This window comes from Trichosurus vulpecula, chromosome 1 (genome assembly GCF_011100635.1).
Source record: "Trichosurus vulpecula isolate mTriVul1 chromosome 1, mTriVul1.pri, whole genome shotgun sequence".
NCBI lineage: Eukaryota > Metazoa > Chordata > Mammalia > Diprotodontia > Phalangeridae > Trichosurus > Trichosurus vulpecula.
The window spans coordinates 557,869,168-557,881,463 of record NC_050573.1 but is presented as its reverse complement, the minus strand read 5'-3'; the positions used below and the strand labels follow the sequence as shown (position 1 = coordinate 557,881,463).

General features: G+C 39.2%; 1 protein-coding gene across 1 annotated transcript in view; it reads right to left on the bottom strand.

Moving 5' to 3' along the window:
• Positions 1-12,296, bottom strand: part of SNX30 (sorting nexin family member 30) — a 170,099-nt gene that overhangs the window by 67,366 nt on the left and 90,437 nt on the right. Inside the window, exon 3 of the mRNA XM_036741804.1 lies at positions 7,002-7,112. Coding sequence (XP_036597699.1) covers positions 7,002-7,112 — 111 coding nt within the window. The remainder of the gene's footprint in view (positions 1-7,001; positions 7,113-12,296) is intronic.

The following is a 12,296-nucleotide window of genomic DNA, read 5'->3' as shown; positions in this document are numbered from 1 at the left end:
GCTTATATATAAGCTATAAACAAACTATCTGAGAAGGCATAACAGACTTTGTTCCTTCTAACAGCCACTTTCTTATTTTTCAAATATCATCTTCAGATATCAATATAAGACAATTCCCCACTGATCCACCAATTTCTCCCTTTTAACAAAGAAGGAAGAAAAAAACACAATTCAGCAAAACTAAACAACACAACTGCTGAGTCTAAGAGTATTTAATAATACTTTTTTCCCCAAAAGGAATTCCTGCTATCCCTTTGTTGTGTACATGTTCCTTCAGTTTTTTAAAAAATCCTTTAGGTTAACCCCAGCTTTGGATTACTTCCACCATCCTCATCCTTTGTTCCTACTCATGGGTTGTTCAACAGAGCTGGAAGAAGTCACACAACCATGCTGACTGGGACCAGTACAAATTTATGTTACTTCATCTTGAATGGACCCTCAAGGCAATCCTACTCTTCCCTATTCAATTCTCTATCCCACTCACCAAAGCAACCATTCCAAACCTTCTCACGTCCAAGCTGCCCACAGCACCCTTCCCCCACCTCTCATCATTACGCCTCCTTCTTCACTAGTAACAATGATAGATTCCATTTGAAGTAATGTCTTTCCCCATTATATTTCATCCTTCACCCTAGCCTTTAATGAAGAAATGCCCCTTCTCCTTGCCAATGCCAACCCCTCCTTCATGTACCTTTGATCCTCTCCCTTGTCTTCTATAGATTTCCCCTTCTGTCACCACATTCCTCCCATTCCTTCTAATCTTGAATTTCTCCCTATCTACCAGTTCTTTCTCTGCTGCCTACAAACATACCCGTCTCCACCATCAAAAAAAATCCTCAAGATTCTACTAGTTTTAGTATACTGTCTCTGCTTTTCTTCTTGCTTAAACTTGCTGAAAAAGTCATCTTCACCTGGCACTTTTACTTCCTCTTCTCTCATTCTATTCTAAACCCTCTCATATCTCACTCTCTATTAAACCCAGTCATGTCTGACTCTTCATTACCCCAGTTGGGATTTTCTTGGCAAAGATCCTGGAGTGGTTTGTCATTTCCTTCTCCAGTTCATTTTTATAGATGAGGAGCTGAGGCAAACAGGGTTAAATGACTTACCCAGGGTCACACAGCTAGTAAGTGTCTGAGGCTGGATTTGAACTCATGATGATAAGTCTTCCTGATTTCAAGCCCTCACCTACCTGCCTTTCTGGCTTCCATACTCATCATTAAACTCAAACTGTTCTTTCCAAAATTACCAAAGATATCTTAATTTCCGACCTAATGACCTTTACTCAATTCTAAAACTTGCTAATTTATCAGCAGCATTTGACGCCATTGACCACCTCTCCCTGACACTCTCTTCTTTGGTGGGCTGTAGTACTTTCTCTTAGTTCTCATACTTGTCTGATCTCTTCTTCCCAGTCTCTTTTCTGGAACTTCATCCATGTCATATCTACTAACTGCGAGTATACTCCCAGATTCTGTCTTGGGCCCTCTTCTCTATATATACTTTTACTTGGTGAACTCATCAACTCCCATAGATTTAATTATCATCTGTATTCAAATGATATCATGGTCCAGTGAACAGAGTTAGAGTTGAGAGCCAAAAAAGACCTGGGCTCAAATCTTGTACCTGACATTTACTAGTTACATGACCTTGGGTTTTAGTTTCCTCATCTAGGTCTCCTCCATTTCTAAATCTATGATCCCATGTCTCCCAGATCTATATATCCAGTGCTAGCCTCTCCCCAAGCTCCAATTCTACATTTCCAACTACCTATTAGATATTTCAAACTAGATGTTCCATAAATTCAGCATGTCCAAAATAGTACTCATTCTCTTTACTGCTAAACTCATCTCTGCTGAACTTACCTCCAAACCCAAGTCTCTGCTGAACTTGCCTATTACTTCCAAGGACACCACAATCAATCCAGTCACCTAGCTTCACCATGTCAGGATCAAACTTGACACCTCCTCTGTACTCATCCCATATGTCCGATTTCCCTTTCTATCTCTACATCTTTCATTTATGGCCCCTCCTCTCCACTTTCACATCTACTACTTCTTACCTGAACTACTATAACTGATTCTTAATTGGTCTTCCCACCTCAAGTCTCTCCGCACTCCAATATATCTTCCATGTAGTTGCCAGGTCTGCCTATGTCATCCTCTAAATAAATATCAATGGTTCACTATTACATCTAAGATCAAATATAAACTCCTCTATTTGGCATTATCTTTCCACTCTTCTTAGGCATTATTCATCATTTCCTACCTGGCTGCTCTCTTGGACTTCAGGATCTCCAGAAACACATTACAATGCAAAACAAAATCAAATCTGAAATTCACACTTCCTCAGCACCCTCTGCCCTAGGGCCCCTCCCTCCCTCTAGCTGGAGAAGGGGAGAGGCAGGATGGACATGTGGGACATCTTCTCAGATCCTCTGTCATTTAAGAATGGTACCCAAGGAATTCTCCTCATCTTTTCCCACCTGGTTGGTTGATGATCCCCAGAAACTCAACATTCTACAAAATGAAATTAATTCTGTATCTCATACCACCTCGGATCATGTTTCTCTCTCTCTCTCTCTCTCTCTCTCTCTCTCTCACACACACACACACACACACACACACACACACACACACCAAGGGAGGGTTTGGACAAAGATGAGATGTGATTTTAATGGAGTAGTAAACTTCACTTTGAGAAAAGCAGCAAAATTAGACTGTTTCTCTAAGAACTAGGCCAGACAGACAGACAGAGAGACAGATAGATAGACAGATAGATAGATAGACAGATGGCATCCAAATGTTTCTATTAAGAACAATGAAAAAAGGACAAGTAAATGTGATGTTCCTGGATATTTTGTAAATTTTTCTTTTGATCCTGAAGGTAATTAAGAACAAAATTGAAAAAGTGAAGTATTGAACTTCATTCAGGTCCAACTGGATATACACAAATGAATTATTTTTGTAAATTTTTTTTCTTTTTCTTATCTTTTTTCCTAGGATATATAGGTTTTAATTATGTTTTAGTAATTGTTTAGAAATTTTCAAAGTTATATTAAGGATTTTACATGTAAAAATTGTGTTATTTTGTAAAGAAGTATTTAATCATCATCCCCCTCCTTTTGGAGTTGCTGTCCTACAATATTAGACCTTCATGGATCCTTTTTAAGATTCTTCCTTCAGCCTGTAGAGAGTATTATCTGTATCATGTACACTATTCAAGTAAAGACAGAAAGAGCAAGTACCATGTAAAAATTGAAATTCTCTGAGCTTTAAGGTGAATTATGGTTTCCTTTGAGGCTCTTCTTGTAGCTCTCTTGTTTATAAGATTAACTCCATATGTTTGAGCTGTTTTTCACCACATAAACTAGTTAATGGAAGACCAAATTTAAGAGGTTGTGTTAGGCTTTACTAAATTGTATTAAGTTTTATCACTAGCAGATTTTAGCAGCATTACCTAGTGAACCTCTCTGTAAGTGACTTGGAACCAGGGAAGTGGATCCACTGGGAGAAAAACTTCTCCAGAACTGTCCTGGCAACAATACCTCTTCCAAAATTTCTAAGGGAAAATGTTTTCCAGGATCAGATGGCTACACGGGATAGCTAAGATCCAAAATGAAATAAGCTGACTGAATGGTCATTTGGAGTAGAACAAGCTGGATCAAGCAGACTTCATGCTATTTGTGACATTATTGCGTTACTTTGGTTTTAATGTTTCCTGTGCTTATGTTTGCCTACAAAGGGCTATGCCCAAATTCTAATGGGAGCGCACCAATTTAGAAGTGTGTGATCAAAGAGGTATTGCAGATGATAATTTTATTTCCTTTTGTTAATTGTGCCATTGTTCCTGGTATCTTCTGGCTAACCAGAGCCTGTTTTCTGTTAATATTAACCTCACTTAACAAAAACCTGACTCATGAAATAAAATAATAGTATGAAGGGAAGACTTTTTGACATCCGCCAAGAAAGAAGCCAAAGGGAAGTATGAGCTTCTCAAAATGACTTAGCTATATGTGGAAGAATTCCCCTGTAGCAGACTCTAAAGGCATGTAAATCTCCCCTCTCAATCAGCCCACTGTGAACCCTCTAAATGTAGCTTAATCTGTAATAGATTTAGTTTACCTCCCTTTACAGTATACATGAGATTATGATGCTGTTTAAATTTTTAGAACTTCTCTGGCCTAAGATTGCCACACTACTGTATGTCAAAAATCATTCTCTGTCTCTCTGACATCCTTTCTTTCTCTAAGAAGCCTCATTAGAATTCCAATCTCTGTTCAGGATTATTTTTCTACCTACTTGTGCTTATGCATAATGAAACCCAAGTTTTTACCTCTATAATTTCTGGGTTACGATAGGTTTATTCAGGAGCAGTAACATGAACTCCAAAAGGAGACGCTATTTTCCATAACAACAGTCTCCCTTAATCTGGAGTAACTTCTATTTCCAAAATCTCTTTTGCCAGTCTAAGAGTTAACATTTCTTAGTGTCTTAAGGTTTGCAAAGCACTATATATGTGTGTATGTATGTATGTGTGTGCATATATATATTCTGTAGATATACACACATATGTGTATGTGTGTAAATACACACACACACACACACACACGCGCGCGTGTTGTCCTAGTAACCCTGTGATTTAGGTGCTACTATCATCCTCATTTTACAGATGCAGACACTGAGCACAGAAAGATTATGACACTTGCAAGGACCACACAGCTGCTAAGTATCTAAGTCAGAATTTGAATTTACCCGTCCAACATATCCATCATGTTGGAGAGAGGTCAGCAAAGCATGGCCAAGGGCCGAGTCCCAGCTGCCATCTGTTTTTGTGCTGCCTTCAAGTTAAGAATGGGTTTTACATTTTCAAATAAAATAACCTTTTTTTAAATGTAAAAACCATTCTTGGCTCACAACAAACAGGTTCTACCCAGCCTTCCCCTAAACCCTGCACTATGCATTTAACTCTTTTACTCTAAAACGCATCTGTTCTCTATTTTAGAGCAAGCATTTAAAAAGCAAGTCTTTGTAAAGCAAAGCTTTTTCGTACTGAATTCTATGACAAACATAAAATGTATACTACCTCGATGGCCTTGATTTTTAAAATCTTATGGCTAAGAATTAAGATAGCAGCCAGTCCAATAACAGTTTGGGTGTTTTAATGTATCAGTAATGTTGGATCAGGAACTGTTGACATTTTCTTCTGTAGCACTGTCATTACCTTGTCATGACCTCATTGTTATCAAGCATCTTCTTATCGCCAACATCTTGCCGAAACTACAGGAATTTCTCTATTTAAGGATACCTTAAGCCCAGACTCAAAATCACCCTCATTCTCTTATCTGTCGTCTTTCTAGTGATCTACAAGATACAGTATATTCCACGAGTAGGTACCATTAAATATTAATGGTTCTCTAATATTAAGTATTTCTTTAGTTGGTAAATTTAAAATTCTATTGTGAGGAAATCAGCATATTAACTGAAACACTTCCTATTCCAGTGCATTTAAAACTGTTCAGAGGAAAAAAGGAGAGGTAAAGCCCCCTTAAAAAGCAGGTCAAGCATAAGCTGGGAAGCCCAAATAGCAGGAATACTTAATCTTTAGTGTATTTCGGACCCCTCTGGAAGCCTGATGAAGCCTATGAACCCCTTCCCTTCTTAGAATAATGTTATAAAATGCATTAAAATTTATAAGGCTACAAAGGAAATCAAGAATTAATAAAAATAAAAGTAATTGTTTCTTTCCAGGTTCAAAGACTCCCTGAAATCTATCCATAGAGCCCCTGCCCTAAAAGGAATTTACATGTAATATTTACAATTAATGCAAAATAACTGCCATACTGACAGGTGACGTAACAAGATATCTTCTAGAGATAACCTATTTGGAAAGAGAAGATCACTAGATTTTTATACAAACCCAAGTAAATACTGAATCTATAGCTGACTATAATTCCACATTTAGTTGATAAGTTACACTAAGGATAGCAGAGGTACGCTGCAAAAAATATCAAAAATTTCTCCTTGGAAGCTAGACAGAAAAGGAAAACTCAGAGAGAAATACAGAGGGCTAAAAAAACATTTTTTCCTCTATAAAAGTGATAAAGAGATAATTAAAGGTTGTTTTTAAAAAAGAAAGCACCTTTGAAGGCTTTTCAAGACCCATAACTAATGCTAGCCTAAAAAGCTTCAACTGAGCCATCAGCAAAGGCTCAGGGTGAGTTCTACTTAACTCCAGCAGAAAGAAATGACATTAAGGCAAAAATTAGAATTTAGATATAGTAAGAAAGGTATCAGATTTATAAACTGGCATTCTACTTCTCTTTAAATGAAATTTTTTAAAAACAAAAGCAAACGTTATTGCAATGAGCATATCAATAGATATTTTTTGCTACTGTAGTAAAGAATTAGAATTCTGTAGAAAAAAGGATAATTATTAAGAATGTGTGCATTCTCTCTTATTCACACCCAGATAATCTAGAGTCGACTGGTATCGTTCTTGGCAGCAATAACCAAAAGTACCACTGTTTACCTGCTGGCAGCTACCCAAATGTCAGATATGGTGCTTGGAATGAAAAACAACAGTGTCTCTAGGGATGTTTTCAAACCCAAACATAGAGTGAAATTGTACACTCAGGGTTAACAGTATCTACTTAGAACATATACAACTTAGTTCCTACACAATCTTTATTGGGACAGTTCAGATGAACAACCATACAAGAGGTCTGCAGGCTTCACATTAAATCTACCCAACCAGCAACAAAAAAAACTAAAGGCAAAAGATACTGATTAATGCGTGGTGTCTGTAAGTTGAGATGTACACTGTACATTGTACCTGTGATGCGAGTCAAACCAGTTTAGGACACATAGCCCTCCCATGGCAGACAGTTTGTGGTGTGAATGTTCTGTATAGCATTTAGCTGAATGAGAGATTCAATAAACATTCCACCCAAGCACCACGCAGAAAAGCTGAGTAACAAGCTACGAGGGCTTACTACCTACGGGAATGAGATGGGTAGGCTGGGATTCTTCCAGTTTGTTCCTCAGCCAGTCGAAATCCTGGTATCTTCGACGAACTGAATATTCTGGCAAATCAAATTCTATCCGACTGGTCTACAAAAAAGAAAATGGGGAAAAAATTAAACAGAGGAGAAGAAAAACATGTATATGCTTTCGCAGAATAAACCAAGCTTAAGGAAATCCTGCATCCAACGGCCCTCACCCCTCCCCATTCCATTGAAGTCAAGTGGCAAAGACTTTCAATCTGGATGACAAATCATCCTGGCTCTACAGACCCAGCTTAAAACTCAGGAGCTAGAATGATGGCATTTGGTTTAGTTTTCTTTTTCCCCCTAGCTTGCAGGAATGGAAAGAGAGCTGGCTCTCTGATCTAACTGTATTTAGAAATAGTGGTTCAGTGCTCCAATAAATGCCCTCCAACTGTACTCTGAAGCCCAGTATTCTCCCTTGGGTAAGGGTGGGAAAGCACAGAGTCTGCTACGGGATCAAGACAGTCTGTGTACCTGAGAGAAAACATGGCTTAACTCATTTCCTTCTGCTAAACCGTTTGTGGTAAGGGTTTCAAGGGGTGGAGGGAGGGTTAACAGATCTGTAAACCTCAGACTCTGGGAGACCACAGCTGGTTACATTCCTTTATTTTCATCCTTCCTTCAAGGCACAGCTCAAGTACCACCATCTGCATGAAGCCTTTTGTGATCTTTTCCATCTGCTACTGCCCTTCCTTAAACTACCTTGTATTTAACAACTTGGTATTTATTCTTCTTATATTTATTCAGTTTATACTTGTATATGACCTTGTGGTCTCTCCCCCCACCCTCCACCATGAGACTAGGGATTCTGTCACTTATTATATCTGCATCCCCAGCACTTAGCACAGTGCCTGGCACATAGTAGGTGTTTAATAAATGCTTACTGATTGATTGAGCACATAGTTAACTTGGTTCTCGAATAGGTAGAACTGTTTTCTCTATTTAAACAAAGATCAGGCATTTTAGAGGATTGTTGCAGAGGTCAAATGAGATTTTTGTAAAGCTCTTTATAAATGCCAGTTATTGTTATTATTCAGCATTCTTTTTCTTTTTCTTTTCATACTAGTCATGTTGTAAAGAAGAATTAGAACCAATGGGAAGAATCATGAGAAAGAAGAAAAAGAAAACAAAAAGGAGAGAGCAAATAGTATGCTTCCATTTGCACTCAGACTCCATAGTTCTTTCTCTGGATGTGGATACCATTTTCCATCATGAGTCTTTTGGAGTTGTCTTAGAACCTTGCATTGCTGAGAAGATTTTCAAATTAGTCATCGCACAATGTTGCTGTTACTATGTACAATGTTCTCCTGGTTCTGCTCACTTCACTCAGAGTCAGTTCATGTAAGTCTTTCCATATTTTGCTGAAGTCACCCTGGACATCATTTCTTATAGCACAATAGTATTCCATTACATTCATATACCACAACTTGCTCAGCCACTCCCCAATGTCCCCTCAATTTCCAATTTTGGCCACCACAAAAAGAGATCCTATAAATATTTTTGTACATGTGCATCCTTTTCCCATTTGTATGATCTCTTTGGGATACAGGCCTAGTAGTGATATTGCTGGATCAAAGGGTATGTTTTATAACCCTTTGACCACAGTTCCAAATTGCTCTCCAGAATGGTTAGATCAGTTTACAACTCCACCAACAATGCATTAGTGTTCCAATTTTCCCACATCTTCTCTAACATATGCCATTTTCCTGTTTTGTCATGTTAGCCAATCTAACTTGTATGAAGTGTTACCTCAGAGTTGTTTTAATTTGCATTTCTCTAATCAATAGTGATTTAGAACATTTTTTCATATGACTAAAGATAACTTTAATTTCTTTATCTGAAAACTGCCTGTTCATATTCGTTGACCATTTATCAATTGAGGAATGACTTATATTCTTATAGATTTGACTCAGTTCTCTATATATTTTAGAAATGGGGGGGGGGGGCAGAGCCAAGATGGCGGCTGGAAAGCAGGGACTTGCTTAAGCTCTCCCCCAAATCCCTCCAAACACCTGTAAAAATGGCTCTGAACAAATTCTAGGGCTGCGGAACCCACGAAATAGCAGAAGGAAGCAGGTCTCCAGCCCAGGATGGCCTGGATGGTTGCTGGGAAGGGTCTATCACAGCGCAGCCCAGCGTGGGCTGTGCCAGGACAGACCAGACCAGGAGTCGACTTTAGGGCCATGAATCATTGAGCTGTGGCAGTTACCAGACTTCTCACCACACAAACGCCAAAGACCATGGAGCAGGTTAGTGAGTAAATTGCTAGATTGGGGTAGGAAGTGGTCTAGCCACCAGCCCTGGGGGTGGCACAGGTGGTGCGGCAGTGGAGCTCCAGCGTCAGCTACTTCCAGAGTCCCTGGCTCACAAAGTGGGAGGAACCAAGCAGCAGACCGGAAGGGGAGTACAGGGTTTGCTTTGCCCTGCTTGGATCTGGGTCACAATCCTGGTTGGTGGTTCTTGGGGGAGGAGGAACATTACTGTGGCAAAGCCTGCAGTGACAGTAGAGTAGAAGTAGCTCTGAAAACAGCAGCGCAGCCCCTAAAGCCCGAGACAAAGCACTCTCCACTCTGAAAGCAGTCATATCCTGACAAAAAGCTCAAAGGTTAAGTAGTTGACTGGGAACATGAACAGGCAGCAGCGAAAATGGACTCAGATTCAGACTCAGACTCTTGAATCTTTTTTTGGTGACAAAAAAGATCAAAACATACAGCCAGAAGAAGTCAACAAAGTCAAAGAGTCTACATCAAAAGCTTCCAAAAAATATGAATTTGTCTCAGGCCATGGGAGAGCTCAAGAAGGATTTGGAAAAGCAAGTAAGAGAAGTAGAGGAAAAATTGGGAAGGGAAATGAGAGAGATGCAAGAAAATCATGAAAAACAAGTCAATGACTTGCTAAAGGAGACCCCCCAAAAATGAAGAAAATAACACCTTAAAAAATAGACTAAAATGGGGAGAAAATTTGTAATTCAAACTGTTGTGAAAATCAATGCTGAAAACCAAATATGTTAAATAAATAAATTTAAATAAAAAAAATAGACTAACTCAAATGGCAAAAGAGCTCCAAAAAGCCAATGAGGAGAAGAATGCCTTGAAAGGCAGAATTAGCCAAATGGAAAAGGAGCTCCAAAAGACAACTGAAGAAAATACCACCTTAAAAATTAGAGTGGAGCAAGTGGAAGCTAGTGACTTTATGAGAAATCAAGATATTATAAAACAGAACCAAAGGAATGAAAAAATGGAAAACAATGTGAAATATCTCATTGGAAAAACCACTGACCTAGAAAATAGATCCAGGAGAGATCATTTAAAAATTATTGGACTACCTGAAAGCCAGAATCAAAAAAAAACAGCCTAGATATCATCTTTCAAGAAATTATCAAGGAGAACTGCCCTGATATTCTAGAGCCAGAGGGTAAAATAGAAATTGAAAGAATCCATCAATCACCTCCTGAAAAAGATCCCAAAAAGAAAACTCCTAGGAATATTGTCATCAAATTCCAGAGTTCCCAGGTCAAGGAGAAAATACTGCAAGCAGCCAGAAAGAAACAATTTGAGTATTGTGGAAACACAATCAGAATAACACAAGATCTAGCAGCTTCTACATTAAGGGATGGAAGGGCTTGGAATATGATATTCCAGGGGTCAAAGGAGCTAGGATTAAAACCAAGAATCACCTACCCAGCAAAACTGAGTATAATGCTCCAAGGCAAAATATGGACTTTCAATGAAATAGAGGACTTTCAAGCTTTCTCAGTGAAAAGACCAGAGCCGTATAGAAAATCTGACTTTCAGACACAAGAATCAAGAGAAGCATGAAAAGGTGAATTGGATTTAAGTGAGGCAGAATCACACAAAGTCATCAGCCTCATTCTCTCTTCCCGAGTCATAGAAGTCCAGTCAAAGGACAAAAGCCAAGGCAACGTGGCAATGGCCCAGGGGGCATTGGATGACCTTGGCATCTTCAATGGCTGACCAAGCTCTAAGTACTCTACAGAGCCTGCTTCAGTTGCCTTCGTGACCGTTGGAATAAATTGTCCTTATCTGACCATTCCACCAGAGAAAGTCTTCACATGCTTGTGGTAGACATCCCCTTAACTCACCAATCGATTTGAGGCCTGTCAGTTAACCCCAACTTGGTTTAGCCTGTCTGCTGAGTCAATTTAACACAGTGTGGCCATAGCTCTTTGGAGCCACAGGTGAGAGTTGGGTGAAGGTGGACAAAAGCTGGGTAAACAGCCCTATGGGGTGTTCAGGGAGGACTAGCCACCTCTGGTATGAGGGCTTAGCAAGCCCCTTTCAGGGCTGAGAAAAATAGTGATGTGTGGTTGCATGTAGGAAATAATAATACCTTTCATTATATAGAACTCAGAACCCTTACTCACAGTTGCCCCAAAATCCAGGACAGAATTGAGGACAGACAAATTGAGGACAGAAAAAGAATCCATCTTCCCCAATGCCCTAGGTTGTCTCTTGCTTAAATTCAACCAGAAACCCCTTCTCAATCATTGTGGGGCCAGATTTTTGGCAACAGGATAGGCATGGCTGGTCATACTGATTGGATGAGCAGAAAGTTGCCAACTATATGATTATTCTGATAAGACAGAAACCTCCAAACCTTGTCATCTGACCCATCATTGGGTCCTCCAGACCTCTGAGATTTATCACTTGCACCTGTAGCTGGGCCCTCCAGATACCCAGACATTGCCATCTTCACTCCTGCAGCACCCAGAGGCCCTCTGGATCTTTCCATCCAACCTGCAGGTGACTACTCTAGTTTATTCTCTCCTCCAATTGGAATGTGAGCTCTTTGAGGACAGGGAATGTCTGACTCTTATTTGTATTCCTAATGTTTAGCACAAGGCTTAGCAAATGACAATCACTTAATAAACGCTTTTCCATTATAAAAAAAAAAAAGAAATTAGGCCCTTATCAGAGACACTGGCTGTAAAAATTGTTCCCCAGCTTTCTGCTTCCCTTCTAATCTTGGTTGCATTGGCTTTGTTTATGCAAAAACTTTTCAATTTAATGTAATTAAAATCATTCATTTTGCATTTTATAATGTTCTCTATCTCTTGTTTGGTCATAAGTTCTTCCCTTCTCCATAAATCTGACAGGCAAATTATTCCTTGTCCTACTTTGCATATGGTATCAGCCTTTATATCTAAATCATGTACCCATTTTGACTTTATTTTGGTATATGGTGTAAGATGTTGGTCTGTGCCTAGTTTCTGCCATACTATTTTCCA